At 42.7% G+C, this 23,826-nt stretch overlaps 2 protein-coding genes and 1 long non-coding RNA gene across 29 annotated transcripts in view; 2 read left to right on the top strand and 1 right to left on the bottom strand.

Moving 5' to 3' along the window:
- LOC149972793 (uncharacterized) overlaps positions 1-23,826 on the top strand; it is a 548,532-nt gene that overhangs the window by 161,043 nt on the left and 363,663 nt on the right. The gene's annotated exons all lie outside the window — the stretch shown is intronic.
- Positions 3,944-11,034, top strand: LOC110501295 (RCC1 and BTB domain-containing protein 1). Of its 24 annotated transcripts, none has more exons than XM_090215362.1 (12): positions 3,944-4,190; positions 5,289-5,517; positions 5,672-5,822; positions 5,999-6,165; positions 6,667-6,825; positions 6,982-7,089; positions 7,179-7,321; positions 7,417-7,607; positions 7,687-7,813; positions 8,371-8,522; positions 8,743-8,902; positions 9,109-11,034. In XM_090215362.1, the coding sequence occupies exons 2-12, from the start codon at positions 5,392-5,394 to the stop codon at positions 9,140-9,142; spliced, it is 1,518 nt and encodes a 505-aa protein (XP_090071488.1). In that variant the 5' UTR covers positions 3,944-4,190; positions 5,289-5,391; the 3' UTR covers positions 9,143-11,034. The 24 variants fall into 24 exon arrangements, 19 of the variants coding, with proteins under 19 accessions (XP_090071488.1, XP_090071483.1, XP_090071486.1 ...); XM_090215357.1 differs by having other exon boundaries at positions 8,743-8,873; XM_090215360.1 differs by having other exon boundaries at positions 3,953-4,190; positions 7,414-7,607.
- On the bottom strand, positions 11,652-23,718 carry phf11 (PHD finger protein 11). 4 transcript variants are annotated; one of them, XM_021578758.3, is made up of 17 exons: positions 23,272-23,718; positions 21,900-22,004; positions 21,590-21,723; positions 21,394-21,428; positions 20,873-20,949; positions 19,031-19,101; positions 18,862-18,911; positions 18,660-18,739; positions 18,525-18,547; positions 18,240-18,304; positions 18,035-18,113; positions 16,689-16,723; positions 16,553-16,599; positions 15,720-15,792; positions 15,169-15,573; positions 14,954-15,025; positions 11,652-14,729 (listed from the first exon to the last, which is right to left on the bottom strand). In XM_021578758.3, the coding sequence occupies exons 1-17, from the start codon at positions 23,389-23,391 to the stop codon at positions 14,653-14,655; spliced, it is 1,548 nt and encodes a 515-aa protein (XP_021434433.3). In that variant the 5' UTR covers positions 23,392-23,718; the 3' UTR covers positions 11,652-14,652. The 4 variants fall into 4 exon arrangements, with proteins under 4 accessions (XP_021434433.3, XP_021434434.3, XP_090071496.1 ...); XM_021578759.3 differs by having other exon boundaries at positions 18,660-18,724; positions 23,272-23,667; XM_090215370.1 differs by lacking the exon at positions 21,394-21,428 and having other exon boundaries at positions 18,660-18,724; positions 23,272-23,662.

The raw sequence follows: 23,826 nt of genomic DNA on the forward strand, positions 1-23,826 counted from the left end.
CAGTCAAACTCAAACAAACCTATATTTGGAAATGCTCAGTGCTATCTGGGATCCTTGGGACGTGCCTACCCTTAACCCTAATCTTAAACATAACCCTTACCCATTTTAAATGTCTACTTCAATGGGGGGTATTGACGTCCCAAGGATTCCGGCTTGCACAGACCATTTGCCAAATCTGGGATTTTTTGGGGGGTTTCTCTTTTTAAATTCTCCCATTCTTTAAAACATGTACTTTATGTTGACATTGAAAAATATCTACTTGGCTTGTTCTGGTCCAGGCTGTGGAGCTTCCAGATCTGCCATTTTTACTTTTATAATTTTGTTTTATGCACACGTCTGAGAGGTAGTTTTTTTTCTCTCTTCCTGCGGAAAGAGACAGATACTGAAGACTGGACTGAGGATAGAACACGACCTCTGACCTTTGCAGAAGTTGACTTTTTTTTGTGGTTTTTTATTTTATTTTGTCACAACAACAACCTGAATAATTGTACAAAATGCAATGTGTATCTCTTAAACAAGTCTCTTGAGAATATACAAATATATATTTCCATAATGCCTGTACAAAGCTGCTGCAGCTGACAAGTCATTGTTGGAACTGGACTCACTCTGCAGAACGATAACCTACATACTATCAAAGATGGACGGGGTGTTTTTTTATTTTATTTGTTTTGTCTCTATTTTTAAACATTCATATGTATTATGATGACATGCTGATGAACCTGCTTGTCTATCTGCAGGGACTGACTGTCATTTTACCATCCCAGAGCCGTCCCAGTTGGTCTCCAGGACCTAGGTCTCTGGTCTGGACTTGTTTTCCTCTGTTTATGACCTGTTCAAACAGTGCACAGCAAAAGCAGGGAAGTTGTTCTTTTCAATGGAAGCCTGGCAGCAGTAGCAATGAGGCATTTCTAGGTGAAGTCTCACCCACGAAAAGTAGGTCCGGTCATCTGGTCACTACTGTAGATGGTCAAATAAGTTGCTACGCTGCCACCACAAGGCATAATAATACTCTTTTGCAGCTGTGTGTTTGAATGGGCCATTAGGCTGCTAACTACTGATAGACAGTGGGTGGGGGGAAGCGGGAGTGGGTTTGGATTAGGGGATGAGGTGGGAAAGGGTCTAGTTTATTGCTAATGAACAAAACCTTGGGTGTGGGGGGGGGGGGGGGGGGTGTACAGTCATGAACTATCCGCCTAGACGGACCGAGCCACTTTAAAGAATTACAATTTCTTTGTCTTGTATCAGAAAACGATACAAGCTTATGTTACTTGCAAGATTTTTACTTGCCGGAGAAAAGTTGTTTTAAATAAGAGAATAGAGAGAAATAGCAACAGACTGCGTTTTGGCCTCCAATGTTTATATCTTTTTTATAAATTTTGATTGAATTCTTCTCTTTAAGGTGGCTCACTGAAACTTTCAACTCTTGTGCATATTAAAAAATTGAGAATGAGTTGAAATTCATTGACATTGTGCCTTTTTTTGTTTTTCATTTCTACGAAACAAACAAGTTTTTTCTCAGATGTATTATGAAAAAAAAAAATGCTAGAAGCTGTTGGCGCATCTGAAATAGGTGTGTGTGTGATGTCTCCCTAATTACTGGAGTCTGCCATGGGATTAGTCAATGCTGCTCTCTGCTGTAGTGATGGTTCTACTCTTATTTTATTGGCTGAGCCATAGAGATCCTATTAATATTCTAATTCCTAATTCTATGGGCTGAGCATTGTAACCCATTATGACATATCCACCCATACCTACATTCACCACAAACAAACCCATCAATGCCACATTCTGCTAACCAATAATGGGATTATGATATCACTTCCTCCCATCTCGCCCTCAGGACATGGTCTCTGTATTACTGATCCTAACCAAAATAAACTTCCTGTTAGCCGTTGGATCCTCACAGCTGCAAGTGTTCTGATTTGTACACTAAAATCAAGGCATGTGTTTGTCTGGGGAAAAAAGGGGAGAGTGACCGCGTCGTATTAAGAGACAAAGTGACTGTGTATGCTCGCATGTATGTGATTGAGTTGCTGTCCATGGTACCTAGAGAAATATACCTATCAATAATCGTAAGCTTTACTGAAAATACGACTAAAGGTTTTTATTTTAAAGTCATTGTATGTCACCAGTCCCTTCAGACTGGCAGTGTCAATACGTAAATCAGTAGCAACCATTGATCCAACCTACATCAACCACAACTCAACCCTGCTGGGTAGAGACCACATTGTGGTGTAGAGGGGTACTGCATCTTCTGTAAATGTTACAAATTAGTGGCACTCAAGTGACATTGCTGTGAGGAGATTTGTTTAATGTATAATTGTTACAATGAGCGTAAAAAAAGGGTGGATAATCCCATTGGAGTTTTGTCCTTTTGATAAGTAGCTATTTCATTCCAATCTTCTCTGCAAACAATTCTCGAGTCCCATTTTAACAGTTTCCTTTAGAGTGAATGTCACAACTGGTTCTATATTAAAATAACCTACTGGCCTGATACATTCTGAGGCATGGAGCTAGTTATAGTCATAGGAACACATTATGCTTATGAAAAGCTTCACATCCTCATATTGGTTGTGTGCCAACCCTTTTAGCTGTGTGTGAAAGGGCAAGAGGATACTTAGTCAGTTGCACAACTGAAATGTCAACCGAAATGTCTTTCGCATTTAACCCAAACCGTATGGACATCCGTGCCTTGTCTATTGATCAGTTTGCACTGTGTATTTGTGAATGTGTTTCATATCCGTGTGTGTGTGTGCGTTACCCCTCAGCGGTCTCTGAGTGTGGCCAGTGAGCCCATGGCTTCTGTACCTCCCAGTCTATGTCCCAGGACGGCTCCAGTCCATCCATCCATCACTTCCTGGAGCCCCATGGCCTCAGCGAGCTTCATCTTACTAACCAACACCAAGGGAGACCCCCGCACCCTCTCATCCCCAAGCACTCTCCCCAATGCCACCCCCAGTCTACTCCAACACCAGGGCATCGCAGCCCTCCATGTGGTCTTTCCAGGGCTTGTGTATCCCCCTATGTCCCACAGGGTAAGCTCTGGGCCAGAGTCCAGCTCCAACGAGCCAACATTGAAGCCCATGGTGGGGGTCACCCTTCTGAAGAGAGTGGAGGGGTGGACTTCATTGCCCACTAGAACCACTTTGGATGTATGCATGTGAGACTGTCTGCACAGGGCCAGGCCCATGACAGACAGGATATTGTTTTTTTTTTATAAAGGTTGGAGTTTCTGCAGATCTCTGATGTTTGGAGTCCATCCAAGCTTTTCCCTTAATAGTCCAATGAGTGGAGCAGATCAGTCAACCATCCAAGGCCTTCAAATGTTTTATAACAGCTTCAGTTATCAGCAAGGTCCTGATTCCTCTTTGTCGTGTTGGTTTGTGATCCAGTTGCTTGCCATTACACCTCTGTGCTGAAAAGGATGGTCCTACAAGCAGAGCTGAATGCCACTGAACAGTCAACCAAATATGGAGATAACATCTACTTATCTTCATGTGTTTGCATGCAACCCCCATGATTAACTGAGAGCAAAACTGGATCAGGAGAGAGATCAGGCTTCTTGCAAAACCTGAAATGAGGATTATGTTGAGAAATGCAAATGTTTAACATGTGTTTTGGAGGGTGTTTATTTTATGGTCAGACAGCCATCTAGTGACCTTTGTCCTATTTATTTAGGGTATATTGACAATATACATCTCTGCCCCAACAATGGGAGTCATTGTCCACGATCTAGCTCCCTCTTGTCATTTCACTAGGTTGGTGGATAACCCTTTTTTTGAATGTTCCATGAGGGTTGTTGGTGTCAACCGCCTGTATTCAATTGAGAGATGCTATGCTACTAGCCTCATGTTACGAATATGCATAGCCATCTCGAGACTGATATAAAGTGTTTTTTCCTCAAAGTTGCAGTAATGTCACGTGTCCTACTTCTATCAGTGCACGCGTAACAACTGTGCGAAACAACGAAAAAACGCCACCTGCTGGAGGGAGACAGATTTTCCATCGAGTTGGGCCTCTTGGTTGAATGTTGATCACGTGACATGTATTGGCGCTCACTTCCGGACACACCAACAACAGAGGGAGCTGCTGACATTATCCGAGAGGCGGCGGCAGGAGAAAGCGGTTCAGTGACCGGGAGGCTAGCTACCCGTCCACCGGTAATAGCACCAAACTAACGCATCTCATAGGTAGGCTTGGTGGTGTGACGCTTTTAAACATACTTTCATTTTGATCTGTTTTGTTTTCCTCCCCGGAAAAGTTGTCATTATTGACTATGGAACGCTCTTGTAGGTCAGTGAATGAATGCACGTTGTTGTCAGCTGGCATACTCGTTTACTAGCAGTAGCTAGCTTAGCTACAACTGGAATGTTTTGTTGGCTTGCTTTCTAGATAACGTTATCTAGCCAGGTCCACAGTCATTTAAGGCGAGTGTGTACTGATCACTATATAGGTAACTTTAGTTAGCCATCTAATCAGCCAAAGTTCCACTAGCTAACTAGCTACTAATTTAATCAATAGACTCGATAAAAGGTGAATGTGTTTTCTGTTGTAGCATTAACATTATTTACTCTCTTTTCTGATGTACTAAACTGGCTAGGTGAGAGTTTTGCTTGTGTAGAGTCAGAAAATTGACTCGTCTTGATTTTTTTCGATTGAGTGGTAATCTCTAGGGGTGAGATCAAGGGTCTGCAATCGATCCTAAAGCAAAGCTCTAACTGAGCAACTATTCCCAGCCTAGCTGCTTGCTTTAAAACCGTATCGAGTATTTTTTTTTTTTTTTTTTACCTATGTCTCAGCTCACTGGATATAGAACTAACCACATGTAAGGTCAGTGTTTCCAAATCAGTTCCTAGGATTTATTCCACCCCAACACTAACCCACCGGATTCATATAGTGCTTGGCAATTACTCGGGTTTGTGCTGGGATAGAATACAAATGTGAAACCCAGCGGTTCGTGAGGAACAGATTAAATTATAATCTGGAAACATTTAGAGATTAAAGGCCAGGACAATGGTCTCTTCTGTCTGCTCAATTTCACCAACTCAAAATACTAATGGGAATGAAAGGTGGTCTGAGGTTGCAGAGTATTTGAGTTAGACAGTATGTGTGTGTGTGACTGTTTGTGCCCACATGTGCTCTGATGATTGTGAGTGCGTGTGTGTTTGATCTCTGACTTCCAGTTGTGTGTTCTCTGGTGGTTGTGTGAGCTCTCTGTTTGTGTGTTCTCTGGTGGTTGTGTAAGCTCTGTCTGTGTGTTCTCTCGATGTCTCTTGTCTAATATTCAGTGTGAAAAGCAGGGATAGCATCACCCACCAAGACCACGCACCTGCTCCTCCCTGTAGCCGGGGACACACCCCTCCACCGTTGCAACGGAGATCAAGGCGCACTATGGTGGATGTGACAAAATGGCCGCTGTTTAGCCTGATGGAAGGCGAGGAGCTCTCGTCCATACGACAGGCCTGTGTGTTTGGAACCTCCGCCAACGAGGTCATCTACATCACCCACAATGATGACGTAAGTGGTCAGATGATTGGTGTAGTCAGTGTGTTTTATCTGGAGTGGTCACTCCTAGGTCTCTCTTCTGGAATACACATGCACTCTGCACAGCACATGCTGACTGGTGTCTGCTTATTTCAAACAGTGACCCATCTCTCTTTCTCTTCCTTAGGTGTATGTGTTTGGGCTGAACTGCAGTAACTGCCTGGGAACAGGGGATAGCCAAAGCACCATCCTACCTAAGAAGCTGGACTTTCTGAGTGGGAGGAAAGTGGTCAGCCTCAGCTATGGCAGCGGACCCCACATCCTCCTGGCCACTGAGGGTACTACAGCACATAACAGGGACACAACATTCAAGAGGATGGCACAGAATGTTGGACATAGAAATGTCTTCAATAGAGCTGACATGATTCCCTAATCCCTATCCCAGATGCCTGTTCAAAGTATTTCTACCACTATTTGGGGTTTCTAACTCACCGTTTCCTCCATTGTGTGTCAGAGGGCGAGTTGTTTGCCTGGGGCCACAATGGCTACAGTCAGCTGGGGAATGGGACCACCAACCAGGGGGTCGCTCCTGTGCTGGTGTCTGCCAGCCTTCTCAACAAGAGGGTGACGGAAGTGGCCTGTGGTTCACATCACTCCCTGGCCCTGACCAACACTGGAGAGGTGAGAGAAGGAAGGATGGAGGGGGGTAGTGGGAGATAGGTGGCTTGTGACTCCTCACCCCATGATCCCTATTAATGCTGGAGAGGTTAAGAGGGGGGGGTCTGTGGGGTTCTGCCTATATTGAAAATAACACTTGTGTCTGTCAGAAACATTTGAGGGGCTGGCCAACAACATTCCACGGACCATGGATTGAGAAACACTGCTCTAAGCCCCCTTACCACCGTGCCCTAGTCTAAACCAACTTACTGTGACCCAGTAAATCCAAGCTCTGATATAAAGGCCCTATTGTTACCCGCTGTTCTTTCACTGAGTCGGCTTTATGTCACTGGTCCAGTGACTGGCACCACTCTAGAGTGAACCTGATGTATTATCAGGGAAGTGGGCTGGACTTGTATTGCTGTTAGATGTGTGATGTTCTATAGTGTTTTGCACTATATTATTAAACCTAAAGAAAATTATTATATATTCAGTGAAATGTGATTCTCTGACCTCCCTGTCCAGGTGTATGCCTGGGGCTACAATAACTGTGGCCAGGTGGGGTCAGGGTCCACGGCCAACCAGCCCACCCCCAGGAGAGTGTCCAACTGTCTGCAGAACAAGGTGGTCGTCAGCATCACCTGTGGTCAAACCTCCTCTCTGGCTGTGGTCGAGAATGGAGAGGTGAGTGACCACAGTTTGAACGTGGGTTTGATATTAAATATGTTAAGTATTGTTTGTATTCAATCAGCCGGTGTACTTTAACTTAGTAGGTTCACAAGTATGCAGCAACCTTGCAGGACACCTAAGAGAGTGTTTGTGCGCTTGTTTCTTTCTCAGGTGTACGGCTGGGGCTATAACGGAAACGGCCAACTGGGGCTAGGCAACAACGGGAATCAGCTGACACCTTGTCGCCTGGTGGGCTTACAGGGTCTCTGTGTGCTACAGGTGCGCGAGTGCACGCGCGCGCGCGCGCACACACACACACACACACACACACTACCTCCACTACCATTAACCTCTCTCTTCCCATCCAGATAGTGTCTGGCTATGCCCACTCCTTGGCCCTAACGGATGAGGGGCTGCTGTATGCCTGGGGGACCAACACCTATGGCCAGCTGGGCACAGGCAACAAGAGCAACCAACTCAGCCCAGTCCAGATCATGGCTGAGAAGGAGAGGTGAGAAATGTCTATATACACAGTACACATCATGGCTGAGAAAGAGATGAGGCAATCTCTGAATACAGACTGATCTCCTCCCTCCTCTCCAGCAGGATTGTAGAGATTGCAGCATGCCACTCCACACACACCTCAGCAGCTAAGACTCAGAGTGGCCAGGTGTACATGTGGGGCCAGTGTAGGGGTCAGTCCATCGTCTTGCCCTTCCTCACACACTTCTCCTGCACTGATGACGTTTTTGCTTGCTTTGCCACGCCCTCTGTCATGTGGAGGCTGCTCTCTATGGGTAAGGGTGTGTGACTGAGTACGTCCTCTCCTTTTGGTAGAGCATGATGACTTTCATTGTGTTTGTGTGTTCTCTCCAGAGCATGATGACTTCCTGACAGTGTCCCAGTCTTTAAAGAAGGAGTTTGACAGCCCAGAGACGGCCGACCTCAAGTTCAGCGTGGATGGCAAATACATCCATGTGCACAAGGCTGTGCTCAAGATCAGGTCAGGCAGGTTGCTCATTGGGCTCTAACACAGCAAGATCAAATTACCCAGCTAACATCAATAAATGCTTTCCAAATCTAAATACTTTTTTGGATTATTGGGAAAGTTTGAAGTTGAATGGTCTATTATTGAGTCAAGTTGTTTTACCAGACCCATTGCAAGTTTATCTTTCCTAGCGAATGAGGAAATGTGGCATTATTTCACAATATTATAGAACACATGCTTTACATTAGTGCTTTTCAAAGACACTTAAGGGATAGTTCAGGATTTTGGTATGAAGCCCCTTCCCTACTTCCTCAGGTGAACTTGTGGATAATATTTCTATGTATCTGCGTCCAGTATGAAGGAAGTTAGAGGTAGATTCGTGTGCCAATGCTAACTAGCTTGGCACAAAGACTCAAAGTGATTGGGTACAGCTAGCATGCTTAAATGGTATCCACAAGTTCGTGACTCTCGAAGTAGATAATGGGCCTCGTTGCCAAAATTCTGAACTATCCCTTTAAATGGAGGATATTTAGTGACGCTAATAGTTGTCCTCTACCCCTCTCCACTACTAGGTGTGAGCACTTCAGGTCCATGTTCCAGTCCCATTGGAATGAAGACATGAAGGAGGTGATAGAGATCGACCAGTTCACCTACCCCGTCTACCGCTCCTTCCTAGAGTTCCTCTACACAGACAACATAGACCTGCCCCCAGAGGATGCTATCGGTCAGTCCCCCACCTAGCCATGCCTTACTGACAAGGCAATTAATCAATAGGGGAGGGTTAAAGGCTGTGACAGTGCGACCAGTCAAGCTCATATTGGGGTGTACCTCATCTGTAGACCAATCATTGATTTATAAAAGTCCAGAAACAACACAGATGCAGACATCAATGTATGCAAACATCCCAAGCCAACAGTGATCCAGACTGTCTATGGTTGTGTTAGGTCTGCTGGACCTGGCCACATCCTACTGTGAGAACCGCCTGAAGCGTCTCTGTCAGCACATCATCAAGAGAGGCATCACCATAGAGAACGCCTTCTCTCTGCTCGCTGCTGCCGTGCGCTACGACGCAGAGGTCAGTCCCGCTTCCACACCTAGCAACAGGTAACTCTTCACCCAATCTTAAACTTTAGGCGGATTAACACATATCTGACCCTGTGTACCAGTGGCTAGGAGCAACTTCTACCAAGCCTACTTTCCCTGGGTTGTGTTCATCGGGGCACACCATAGCAAAGAAAGACTAAAATGAGCATTTGTTATTGGACAAGTGCTAACTTCATATTTCCTGTTTAACCATGTGGTGTATCTAGGACCTGGAGGAGTTCTGCTTTAAGTTCTGTGTGAACCACCTGACGGAGGTGACCCAGACTGCAGCCTTCTGGCAGATGGAAGGCAACCTTCTCAAAGAGTTCATCAGCCGAGCTAGCCGCTGTGGAGCCTTCAAGAACTGACCGCTGAACCGGCTCATCTCTGTCTCCATCACAGGGGGGCTACGCTAGGCTAAACACGCTCTGGTCTGCCATCTGATACGAGCCACCAGGCTCCGTTAGCTGTAGCGTCTGCCAGTGGTTGTCTATTTACTGCAGATGATGGGTGGCAAAGGATGTTAAGTACCGGTAGTTACCCTAACCCCTGTTACAGAACTGTTCAGAGGGGTTATTCAATATTTCTATCGTCTTCCATCTCGCTCTGTGGGTTGGTAGTTACATCTTGCAGCTTTGGAGGCCAGAGTTCTTTGCAAGTATTTTGTTTCCCTTCTTGACGAGTGAGGAGCACGTTTGCACTTTCTGATATGGTGCAGTGGGTTCTGGGAAAGCCTGTGTGAGATTGATTATATAACTTGTCACTACTGACAGATAGCGATCTTCAGTGTTCTAATTGAAGGGTGGGTCTCAGGTTATTAGATCCAGTCTTAGGGATTGATTCAATCAGATCCGCTTTAGCCAACATCTGCATAGTGGTTGTTTTTGGGGTGTCGGAGGTGGAACTGCGTTAGCTGTCAAATCCACAAGTGGTTCCTGGTCTTATACCTAAAGCGGACATTGCCATTGGCTGCACGGAGTCACATTAACAGAAATCCCATGTAGCCTTGTTTACAAGTTTGAACACTGGAATGTGAGATGTAATCTTCAGCTCGATTAAGACTATAGAAATCCTCATTATTTAGTTTCATGATTTTTCAATTTGACTGCCCACCTTCTTGTTCTGGGATGGCTGTGGCTTCATGACAATGATCAAGAGCAGCTGCTCACCCATCTAATGGCTCCACCACAGTTCAACCTCCAACACATCCACCATGCTGGTGTCAGTTATTGATCTGATTGAACCTAGGCCTTAATCTGTTAGAGCAATAAAAATGTTGTACTTGTGTGAAATCACATCATTCCTAAAAAGAGCAACAACAAAAACCTGTGCATGGGGTCAATGTAAACTTCATGACAGAGTTCTTGGAGAACATTGGGTTGGCTGGGTTTTTGAATGCAATATTTTCAGCCTATGTTACAGATGATTTCAGACATTTAAGGTATTGTTACTTTTCAGTAATGTTTGCACTATATCTCAGCTGTACAGAACTATTATACAGAAATGATAATCACCTATTTTTTTATGTTCATTAAAGACAACTTGTAGATATTTAGTTACACACACACACTGAGTGTGAGAAAGCTGGGTGAAGGCTGCTTTGTTGTGAGGAGCTGCTGAGATTCCAGTTGAGTTTTTATGATTCCAACTGTCAGTAATTCATTTCTATGCCAATTCTATAGAGCGGTGTGCCAGTTAACTCTCCTCAATACGACCAAAACAAATGAGCTTATTGGATCCTGTTCTGAGGGCAGCACACAGTTGATCTGTTGGATAAAAGCTCTGTGGGCAGAGCCTAAAGTGACAGATCGGTGGGTGGAGTATACGTGAGTCAAAGAAAAGGGAGGTGGGTGTAAGAACTGGTTGCAAAACAGGGGCTCAATTCGATCCCACCGCCGAAGTTCAGCGCTCTAGCGGTCATTTTCCACTGAGCCGACATATGCAGCGTTTACCGTGTATGCAGTTTCCGCTACCACGGAAGTCTTGTGATGCATTTTTTTTTTTTTTTTTTTTTACATGGTTGACATATTGGAGATAAGACAAGTACTGGAAACAGAACACTGAAAAATATGGCCTGGTATTCACAGCTGACTTTGAATAGGCTTTTGATAAAGTTGACTGGAGTTTATAAATAAATGCCTGAAATATTTAAACTTCTCAAAGTTTTAAACTGTCAAGAGAAGTAAAACAAGGTTGTCCGCTATCGGCATATCTATTAATATCAAAGGGATAGAAATCCAGGGCTCGAAAACAAAGGTGTCATTGTACACCGACTCATGTTCTTTTAAATCAACAATATGGATCCCTGCGCGATCTAGATACTTTTTCTAACCTCTGGATTAAAACCAAATGATGATACGTGTACTATATTATGTATTGGATCACAAAATACATATTTTACATTTCCGTGTAGTTTACCAATAAAATGGTCTGACGGTTATGTGGACATACTCAGTATACAAATCCCAAAAGACAGAAATGAACTCACTCCAATTTTAATAGAAAGTTGGAAAAATCACCCCGATTATCTCTAGTCATATTACAGTTTACATATTTGCTTATGGTCTTGCCTACACTTTTTATAAATTACATGAGCAAAAATATTCAACTTTATTTGGAACGGCAAGCCAGACCAAATGAAACGGGCCTATTTATATAATGAATTTGAATTTGGAGGGCAGAAATGATTAAAGCGTTAGACCTCTCATACAAAAGTTATTATATTCCGAACTGGTTCTCTAGCAGATTATTAAGAATGTCTCACCCCTTGTTCAAGAATGGCCTTTTCCCCTTTATTCAGATTACAACATCTCACTTTCAGTTATTTGAAAATGATTTCACATATAACACACTGTTAGACATAATACACTAACATATTGACCAGAAATACTCTTAACAGTCTAAAAAGATGAAGAATCAATTATCTACCATAGGAAAATTGTGCTGGACTATGTATTGTGTCAATGTATATATTGAAATATATACATTGGTTTGCTCAGATAAATTATTCAATTTCTTCATTGCATGGCAGCATGACTACAACAGAAGAACCATATATTTCCACCTTAAAACAATCCTTGCTGCTTTGTTCTGTGCAATCTGTAGCCTCCTAATTTCACTTGCTGATGCATTTCCCCAGACCACAGAACAGTAAGGAGCTTGTCTGCTGGCCATGCATTAGACCAAAATTGGTTAAAGAAACTTGTGATTAAAAAAAATATATATATATATATACACACACACACACACACCAGTTTCATTTAATTAAGGACCAAAAAATTGACTGCTGTGCCGTATCGATTGCAAAATAGTTGAGAAGACATTTTTTATGTACTGATTCCATGACACATGGTTTATGAACCAATACGCAAAACAACGCCGGATTCAAAACTTTGAATTACACAAAATTCTTGCAACAAATAGAATTATATATATACCTCCCCCACTCTGAAGATGTTGGTACAAAGACACAGAATCATTTGTTTTGGTACTGTCCATATGTAGCTTGTTTTTGGTCACATTTACCTGGAGCTAACTCTGCAGATAGCACTACTGGGTGATTTGAAAAGTCAAACATTTTTGCCAAAACTATTGACTCTAATTTACAATCTGTAGAAACTATGAGAATAGAAAGGTTCAGAACTTTTGTGAAGCGTCACAGCACAATTGAAAAATATATGGCAAATATAAATAAAACATGGACGGTGTTAAGAGATCGATGGGAGGGGTTGAGTGGAGCTGAAGGGTGTGATTAAAAACAAGATAACTAATGTAAAATAGCAGTTAAAAATATATGGCAAAATAGAAATCAAACTGGATGTGCATCAGAGATAGATGGGAGGGGTTGGTGGTAGCTGAAGGGTGGGATTAAAAAAAAAAAAAAAAAGATTGTCTGTAAAGTGTGTATAGTATGTATAAACTAGAAGTAGAAGCCTAAGTGTTATTGTTCATTACTTCACTCCAATTAGGAGAGAGGTGGTAGGGTTAGGGGAAAATATATGATTTATTAAGTACCAGTCAAAAGACACCTACTCGTTCCAGGGTTCTTTATTTTGACTATTTCCAAACATTGTTGAAAAATAGTGAAGATATCAAAAGTATGAAATAACATGGAATCATGTAGTAACCAAAAAAGTGTTCAATCAAAATATATTTTATATTTGAAATTATTCAAAGTATGACACCCTTTAAGTTGATGACAGCTTTGCACACTCCTTGCATTCTCTCAACCAGCTTCATGAGATAGTCACCTGGAATACATTTCAATTAACAGGTGTGGTTGTTAAAAGCTAATTTGTGGAATTTCTTTCCTTAATGCATTTGAGACAATAAGCTGTGTTGTGACAAGGTAGAGGTGGTATACAGAAGATAACCCTATTTGGGAAAAAGACCAAGTCCATATTATGGCAAGTACAGCCCAAATAATCTAAGAGAAACAACAGTCCCTCATTGCAGAACTTTCAAAGTTTCTTCAAGTGCAGTCGCAAAAATCATCAAGAGCTATGGTGAAGCTGGCTCTCATGTGGACCGCCACAGAAAAGGAAAACCCAGTGTTACCTCTGCTGTAGAGGATAAATTCATTAGAGTTAATTGCACCTCAGATTGTAGCCCAAATAAATGCTTCACAGAGTTCAAGTAACAGACATCTCAACATCAACTGTTCAGAGGAGACGGTGTAAAATCAGGCCTTCATGGTTGAATTGCTGCAAAGAAACCAGTACTAAAGGACACCAATAATAAGAAGAGACTTGCTTGGGCCAAGAAACACGAGCAATGGACATTAGACCAGTGGAAGTTTGTCCTTTGGTCTGATTAGTCCAAATGTTAGATTTTTGGTTCCAACAGCTATCGTCTTTGTAATACGCAGAGTAGGTGAACGGATGATCTCCGCATGTGTGGTTCCCACTGTGAAGAATGTGATGGTGCTTTGCTGGTGACACTGTCAGTGATTTATTTAGAATTCAAGGCACACTTAACCAGCATGGCTACCACAGCATTCTGCAGCGATACGCCATCCCATCTAGTTTGCGCTTAGTGGGACTATCATTTGTTTTTCAACAGGACAATGACCCAACACACCTTCAGGCTGTTTGACCAAGAAGGAGAGTGATGGAGTGCTGCATCAGATGACCACAATCACCTGACCTCAACCCAATTGAGATGGTTTGGGATGAGTTGAAATGGAGCGTGAAGGAAAAGCAGCCAACAAGTGCTCAGCATATGTGTGAACTCCTTCAAGACTGTTGGAAAAGAATTCCAGGTGAAGCTGGTTGAGAGAATGCCAAGAGTGTGCAAAGCTGTCAAGGCAAAGGGTGGCTACTTTGAAGAATCTAAAATATATATTTTGATTTGTTTACAACATGATTCCATACGTTATTTCTTAGTTGATGTTTTCACTATTATTCTAAAATAAAAAAATACCCCCCCCAAAAAATAGTACAAATAAAGTAAAACCCTTGAATGAGTAGGCGTGTCCAAACTGGTACTGTACATTATTTTTTTTACATTGGTGAAGCTATAAAGTCCCTTTTCTGGCAAGTGAAAAAGCCAGCCTCTTCTTGTTTGACAATTGCTTCTACTAGATATAAATATAAGCACGGTGGTAATATAAGATTAGGTTATGTGTGTTTGGTATTATGATAAGAAAGCGGAACAAGTTTTTTCAAAAAACATTGAGAAATCAAATGATAAATATATGGCTGAATAATACACCTTTACAAATGAGGAAAGGTGAATTGAACTTTGAAGGCTGTAATTTCTGGCAGTGCCGCTCATCTTTTCAGGGCTGACCTGGCTTCTCTTATGGCTGCCGTAGCTCTCTGTAGCTCCCTTTGCTTCTTCTTAAACTCTGAACAAAGGAGGGAGAATACATTTGATTTATATTTGCATTATATTAGTTGTTTAAAGGCTCACGAAGTGCATGTAGAGCAATTTACAGAGCATACAACAAACAATGGGTCTGGGCTAGAAAAATATGAATACAGGCTTCACAAGCTTTGAAAATAAGAAGCCTTACCATTTGCACAACGCTATAAAAACTCCTAACTCTGTTATTAATCCACTAATTCTCACCTCTCTCCTGCTGTGAAAGCATCTGTGATAATTTTCCAGAGGCCTCAATCACTCTCAGAGAGAGATCATAATCTGTGAAGGAAGACAGAGAAAGCAAAAACATACGAAAGAAAATAAATGAAGCCTGCCATTCTGATTATATGCTCCTAACAGTGTTCAATTGGTGACAGTTTTATTTAATATACCAGCCAACCCCCTCCAGCCGTTCCACTCACCCTCCTGACTGGCCTGATCTGACAGGATCCTCTTGGAGATGCCGACCATGTCAGAGATGAAAGTGGTGAAGATGGACTCTGTACAGCCTGCTTCGGTACACCTCCTCCAGAACACCCTGCTGGCTGCATTGCTGGAGCCAGAACCACCAGGTGAACCCGGGCCTTCAGGCCTTGCAAGGGGACACTGGGAGACAGCGTGTGGAGAGGGAGATGGAGGAGAGGACACTGGGCCATAACACACAATAGCTGTGCTGGCCAAATTGAGTGGACCAGAGTGGACGGATGAGCAGTCAGGTGAGTGGACAGGCAAGATGGGATCAATAGCAGGTCCAGGTGAGTGAGAGCTGCCGTGTGGTGAACCAGGTGAGTGCGGAACAGAACCATGACAAGACTCAGAACTGCACACTGAGAGGATAGAGAGAACACAGAAGGAGCGAGATGATAGAGAACTCAACCATTTGAGTTTTTCCTTCCTGGCTAGTAGGGAGGGATTATATGTAAGAGTTAATGAAAAGTGAGCGTACAGGTGAGAGGTGAGGAGCTGTAACTACCTGTGGCCTGAGAGGGTTCTTCAGATGCAACACACAGCATCACTGGCAGCAAAAGACTCTGGGACCCAGCATCCTGGAGAAAGATCAAATTCAATTGGTTACATTCTTCATAAACAACAGGTGTTGACTAACAGTGAAATGCTTACTTATGGGTCCTTTTCCCAACAATGCAGGGTTAAAGATAAAGATTTGTAAAAATACAAATAGAAACAGTGACAAGGAATAAATACAGTGAATAACGTGTGGAAATAACATGGCTATGTACAGGGAGTACCAGTACCGAGTCAATGTGCAGGGGTACGAGGTAATTGAGGTAGATATGTATATATAGCTAGGGTTAAAGTGATAGATGGACAGTAGCAGCAGCGTATGTGGTGAGTGTGGCGTCAGTATGCATACGTTTATGTAAACTGTGTGAGTGAGTGAGAGAGAGAGAGGAGTCCAGTGTGTGCATAGAGTGCCAAAAAAGGGCCAAAGCAGGTAGTCCGAGTAGCCATATGATTAGCAGTCTTGTAAAGTAGCCTCATGGTTTGAGGGTAGAAGGTGTTCAGGGTCCTATTGGTTCCAGACTTGGTGGTGCACTGGTACCGTTACCGTGCAGTAGCAGACAGAACAGTCTATGGCTTTGGTGGATGGTGCCAGAAGAATGTTTGGTCCTTCCTCCGACACCGCCTGGTATAGAGGTCCTGGATGGCAAGGAGCTCGGCCCCAGTGATGTAATGGGCCGTACGCACTACCCTCTGTAGCACCTTATGGTTGAATCAATGGTTTAGGACCAGTAGTCAAAGACAAGAGGACAAGAGTAGTCAGAGAATTAAAGCTATGTAACTCACGGAGTCGATTAACGTATAGTCCCCATCTTCAGGTGCTGGCTGATTTCCTAAGGAAAATTGGTTTGTAATATTATTAGGTTTGATATTAAACATCCTGGTAATGTGGTGTGTTAATCTGTGTCCTGACATGTTTTACCTGTGGTGGAAGCTATGGGGGTCTCAGCATGATTACTGTGAAGTAAGAGCGCAAAATCAATAATCTTGTGTCACTGTACGCTACAGAGGCAGGCAACTATCCCCCTCCTTCCCTTTTTATAACATTTGACTTACACAGGAAACGCCTCAACACTGAAATGATAACATGCTATTTGAACAACCTTGACAACAGAGAGCCTTGGAAGGTAAAGACGTGTCAGAATAAACCAATAAACCTCCGAACGCAGTTCAACGCCGTACAACACTCCTTCCGTGGCCTCCAACTGCTGTTAAAAACGAAATGCATGCTCTTCAATCGAATGTTGCCCGCTAGAACGACTAGCATCGCTACTCTGGACGGTTCTGACTTAGAATATGTGGACAACTACAAATACCTAGATGTCTGGTTAGACTGTAAACTCTCCTTCCAGACTCACATTAAGCATCTCCAATCCAAAATTAAATCTAGAAATCGGCTTATTTCGCAACAAAGCCTCCTTCACTCATGCTGCCAAACATACCCTCATAAAACTGACTATCCTACTGATCCTTGACTTCGGCGATGTAATTTACAAAATAGCCTCCAACGACCTACTCAGCAAATTGGTTGCAGTCTATCACAGTGACATCCATTTTGTCACCAAAGCCCCATATACTACCCACCACTGCGACCTGTATGCTCTCGTTGGCTGGCCCTCGCTACATATTCGTTGCCAAACCCATTGGCTCCAGGTCATCTATAAGTCTTTGCTAGGTAAAGCCCCGTCTTATCTCAGCTCACTGGTCACCATAGCAACACCCACCCGTAGAAGGCGCTCTAGCAGGTATATCTCACTGGTCATCCCCAAAGCCAACACCTACTTTGTCCGCCTTTCCTTCCAGTTCTCTGCTGCCAATGACTGGAACGAATTGCAAAAAAATATATAAAAAAATAAATAAATCACTGAAGCTGGACACTGATATCTCCTTCTCTAACTTTAAGCATCAGCTGTCTGAGCAGTTTACCAATCCCTGTACCTGTACACAGTCCATCTGTAAATAGCACACCCATCTACCTCATCCCCATATTGTTATTATAATTATTTTTTTGCACCCCAGTATCTGTACTTTGCACACACTGTACATAGATTTTTCTATTGTGTTATTGACTGTACGTTTGTTTATGTGTAACTCTGTGTTGTTGTTTTTGCCGCACTGCTTTTCTTTATCTTGGCCAGGTCGCAGGTGTAAATGAGAACTTGTTCTTCACTGGCCTACCTGGTTAAAAAAAAACACACAAAAAAAACATGCACTGCCTCCATTGAAAGTAGTTTAATTGAAACTAGATGAGAGCACTATCACCATTACCTGTGTTCAGAGTTGACAAGGTCTTCTAGATTGGACTCCAGAGGGGAAAACTCCATATCAATCCTATTCACATCTCCATCTGTTACAGAACACACCAACATACTAATCAATGCAATGTGTTGCTCATGTCTTTGTATAAACTTTATTTAAAAAATGACAACAATCAAGGTAGTGAAAAAGGAGGCTACAGGAACAATAAAGCAACCTGAGTCTGAGGAGTTATCCATTATCCTCCTGTTTTTGGACTTTCTTGATGATGTCACTTCCCGTCTGACAAAAAAAGTGAGAACGGGCGCAGTGTTCAGAAAATAGTCCCCAAAGAATCCAGTCCATATTTTATGAATGAGAGAGAGACACATTTACTGAACTGTTTGTCAGCAAAAAACATACAAAGCAGCATGAACTCCACACTCAGAACAGAGCAGGTCAGCTGGACAGAACCAAAGAACCAGACCACCCTACAACATGCATACCTCAATTCCATACTTACTTGCTAGAGAAGTTCAACCGTCTCTGTTTCAAAAGCAAAGAGATTATGATTCACTATATTTTCATACGATTACATTAAGGGACTTTCTTTACTGCAGAAGATATGCATCCATTTTTAAACGCTAAATACAAACACCTTGGGTGTTAGTGTCTGCCGTTGGTTTTCAGGTGTGTTGTAGTCACTCTTGCAAGATGAGGGTCCTGACAAAGCATGTCCTTTAAAATTACAACATATCCAAAACATACAACATTTACAAATGTATCTGATCTACAGAGAACACCTTTGTGTAACACACAACCAAAGGAAGTGCGAGTCAGTGGAGACAAAAATGACTTACCATTCAGCTCTTTCTGCAGCGACAGTGGTTTATGCGTTTCACAGTACAACCTGGGACAGAGGCATTCCAGGCTCTTACAACAACATAATAAATCACCCTTACTGGCATCAATGATAGAAATTAATGAGCAAAGCCATTGGTTTTGGAATAAAAGACTCCTTATACTCACTTGAAAATGCCACTGTCGATGTGTTCTAGACTGATGCTCTCCTCTTTCTTTTCACAGATGACACAAAACAGCTGCAATTGGGAATGAATATTGATTAACTTTAGGTTATATTATTTTAGGTTATAAACTCAGCAAATAAAGAAAAGTCCTCTCACTGTCAACTGCGTTTATTTTCAGCAAACTTAACATGTGTAAATATTTGTATGAACATAACAAGATTCAACAACTGAGACAAACTGAACAAGTTTCACAGACATGTGACTAATAGAAATGGTATAATGTGTCACCGAACAAAGGGGGGGTCAAAATCAAAAGTAAAAGTCAGGTTCTGGTTTGGCCACCAGCTGCATTAGGTACTGCAGTGCCTCTCCTCCTCATGGACTGCACCAGATTTGCCAATTCTTGCTGTGAGATGTTACCCCCTCTTCCACCAAGGCACCTGCAAGTTCCCAGACATTTTGGGGGGGGTGGCCCTAGCTCTTACCCTCCGATCCAACAGGTCCCAGGCGTGCTCATTGGGATTGAGATCCAGGCTCTTCGCTGGCCATGGCAGAACACTGACATTCATGTCTTGCAGGAAATCACGCACAGAACGAGCAGTAGGGCTGGTGGCATTTCCATGCTGGAGGGTCATGTCAGGATGAGTCTGCAGGAAGGGTACCACACGAGGGAGGAGGATGTCTTCCTTGTAACGCACAGCGTAGAGATTGCCTGCAATGACAACAAGCTCAGTCCGATGATGCTGTGACACACCACCCCAGACCATGACAGACACTCCACCTTCAAATCGATCCCGCTCCAGAGTACAGGCTTCGGTGTAATGCTCATTCGTTCGACGATAAACGCGAATCCGACCATCACCCCTGGTGAGACAAAACCGCGACTCGTCAGTGACGAGCATTTTTGCCAGTCCTGTCTGGTCCAGCGACGGTGGGTTTGTGCCCATAGGTGACGTTGTTGCCGGTGATGTCTGGAGAGGACCTGCCTTACAACAGGCCTACAAGCCCTCAGTCCAGCCTCTCTCAGCCTATTGCGGACAGTCTGAGCACTGAAGGAGGGATTGTGCGTTCCTGGTGTAACTCGGGCAGTTGTTGTTGCCATCCTGCACTTGTCCCGCAGGTGTGATGTTCCAATCCTGTGCAGGTGTTGTCACACGTGGTCTACCACTGCGAGGATGATCAGCTGTCCTTCCTGTCTCAGCTGTCCTTCCTGTCTCCTTGTACCGCTGTCTTAGGCATCTCACAGTACAGACATTGCAATTTATTGCCCTGACCACATCTGCAGTCCTCATGCCTCCTTGCAGCATGCCTAAGGCACGTTCACGCAGATGAGCAGGGACCCTGGCATCTTTGTTTTGGTGTTTTTCAGAGTCAGTAGAAAGGCCTCTTTCGTGTCCTAAGTTTTCATAACTGTGACCTTAATTGCCTACCGTCTGTAAGCTGTTAGTGTCTTAACGAACGTTCCACAGGGGCATGTTCATTAATTGAATATGGTTCATTGAACAAGCATGGGAAACAGTGTTTAAACCCTTTACAATGAAGATCTGTGACTTATTTGGATTTTTACGAATTATCTTTGAAAAACAGGGTCCTGATAAAGGGACGTTTCTTTTTTTGCTGAGTTTAGTACACTACAGGACCATTATTTGGAGGGAGAAACGTGATTTGTATTCATTTCTGAGCCTTCCGCTAGATGATGTTGTTCAATGATGACCAGAAGACAGGAATAGTGACCAGCTAATCAATCATATATAGGCCTAGCTATTAACTATCCATTTTCAAAAATGACCTGTGTGCGTGTTATTAAATTCTTACATTACACTGTAGTCAGTGGCATACAGACCTTGGATGACATTTCTCCATTGTTGTTCTTCTCTGTGTCTGAATCCCCGTTGCAGGACAAAGATGTACCATTGGATGCTGTGTTGAGACAGAAACAATCCTCAAGAACAAGTGACACCTCATTAACTTACAGTTTTTTGTTGAAACTGCCAGCTGGACTGGCAGAGGCTGCGTGTTTGTGTACCAAGCCAGGAAGATTTGCCCAGATGGACTAACAGCTATTTAATAAACTAAACACATCCAGATGGGTATCGGGATGAACAATTAATTGATTCCTGCTATAGGCTTGGGTCGTATACTGTGGTATTTTGAAATACAGACGATATGATTTTCAACACATGCTTGTTAGCTGTTAGCTTTTTATTTAGTTTAAGAAATAGCGCCCCCTGTGGGCACTGCTGGAAATACCGGATTCCCCAGTGTGGTACAGGAGAATGGAATTGAAGGTACGGAAATCTGGATACCACTCAACCCTAGCCTACAGGCAGATGGACACATCAAAATAACCAGCAGCCACCTCACCTCCTAACTCTGGATTATGCTTCTGACAGTACACCCTGTAACAAACAGAGACACGGTCATAGAGACCCAGTCAATAACATGTTCATTAACTTTATCTATTAAATTGGTCAGTTGAGACCCATTGTCCTATACAATGAAGTTCAAAAATATATTTCACAGTTGTTTAGGAAGAAAAGGTGCTATGCCTTGCACTCACGTATACTTCCCTTCAATACGGTCTTCGACGTTGTGGGCCCCGTCTTCCACAGCACAGGGGTAATGGTAGGACTTCTGACAGCGTTTCACCTCACACCCCACCGTGGCACCCTTCCTCTTACACCTGTAGCAAATCTGGGGGGAGATACAGTTTGCTTGTGCAGTGACAGTAGGCCAACAAAACCAAAACCATCAGACATTACTGAAACAACCCACACACACGACTTAATTAGTTCAAACGATGTTCAAACAACGATCATGGTTTGAACAACTTATGTCAAACACTAAAGGAAACATTAAAATAACCTCACCAGTCTGTTTCCCCTCCTCAGCTCATTCTGGACATCTTTTACAGTGAAACCAAACAAGTCGTCAAACTCTGGCGAGTTCTGGCAAATAACCCCAGATGAATAAAGCTGCAATTCAAAACACATGGAAGAGTTAAAGGGGCAATCTGAGATTCAAACACCAAATGGCAGCCCCAACAGTTTTATTTGATAGATATTATGTAACCAATCAAATTCATAGATGGAGCTATGGATGCATGGACTGGCCATTCATGGGATCAAAATGATAGTTTTAACCATGTTTTGAAGATATACAGTGTTTGTTTACAATCACATTGTATTTCTTTGTTTATAAACAATGTTATTTTGACTTCTGATGGGGTAAGATAGCTCATAAGGCATGTCAATTATATTATCATGATAGGAAAACCAGTGTCCCCAAACGAGCTGCATTCAGGATTTAAATGGGAAAGGAAACAACAAAGCCGATCATATAAGTACTGTAGTGTTCAATAGACCAGGGCTTCTCAAAACGTTTTGAGTCCAGGGAACTCTTTCGTGATATCAACTTCTTCAGGGACCCCCTCAATCAGAACAAAACTCAAGTGAGATAAATAGCATACAAGAAGTTCTACTATGACTGTCAGTGCATGGCCGGACGAACCCAGTCTCGGGCCCTGGGAAGTAACATTCTAAAGTCCCATCTCTTGGCATTGTAGAGACATTATTACAGTTTAAGCTAATATCCTGCAATTCTACACATTTTGTCATGGGGCAGAGAGATATTGTTGTTGTTTTAGCTTTAAACCTAATATCCTGCAATTCTACACATTTTGCCATGAGGCAGAGAGAAAATTTTTCCGTAAAGCTTACATTACAGTGCATTTATGTTTTAAAAAATACAATAACATTTTGGGGAATACAAGAATTATTGAGCTGTCAAATTAATAATTGGTGGAGTACTGTGGATACCAATTTCCCTGTGCGCCTCCCAGGCCCATGTTGCCCAGGGTTAATAACATCAATTGTATATTAATAATATTACATTGTATAACTCTAAACCTATTCCTAAAATCCCTTTGCCAAAGTTCGTTTAATCTGTTAGTAATATATGTTATATGTTATATATATATATATATATGTTTAAATGCAGAACCTAGGGTCCGAGAACCCCTGGCTGCAATAGACTAATCATAACACTAGGGTAGGGTCCGGGTCAGAACCCCACTGTTAACTGTGTCAATCGACAGCTGTTTTCCACATGCTGTTGTCTACTAAATCTGCAAATTTGATTGACTCGTTTTAGTTCCTTCCCCAAAAATATCGTGGTTAGCCTAGCAGTACCAAAAATATTCCCCCAAAGCAAAAGGTCACGGCAAAGCTTTTCGAATCTTACCAAGCAGTTCTGATGAGCGGTGACGGAATCTTTCGTCGATAATGGTCCAGTTGTCAGATTTTCCTTGGAACTTTTACAAAGTGCGCATCGTATTTTCCTACCATGCTGCTCGGGACCCATTCTCCATGTGTTGTTATCTTTAGCAATTTGACAGAAAACCACAGCGTGCTAGAAATGTAGGTATGAGCGGATCGACCTAATCTCCGTCCGTTCGCAACGTCGAATTTTTTTTTCGCTTCTTCTACACTAATACAGAAATCACGCGATATGAATCGAATAGTAGGGCCCCGTCTGACTCAGTATTTGTTCACAAGGGTCAACGTTTCGTATCGTAATTTCCGAGTAGGCAAAAAGAATAGTTCTGCTTCTATGGTGCTTCTTCTTCTATGGTATAATGGCTTTCGCAGACATTAAATGTGCATTCCGCCACCTAATGTGCGGGTGAATAATAAAGATCCCAAAAAATGAAAATATTTGGGTAAAATAAAATATAATTCCAACTCCCAATTTTTATTTATTTATTACTAAACAAAATCAATATGCTTTTCTGTAATT

The sequence above is a fragment of the Oncorhynchus mykiss genome, chromosome 22 (genome assembly GCF_057628025.1).
Source record: "Oncorhynchus mykiss isolate SJ-2025 chromosome 22, ASM5762802v1, whole genome shotgun sequence".
Taxonomy (NCBI): Eukaryota; Metazoa; Chordata; class Actinopteri; order Salmoniformes; family Salmonidae; genus Oncorhynchus; species Oncorhynchus mykiss.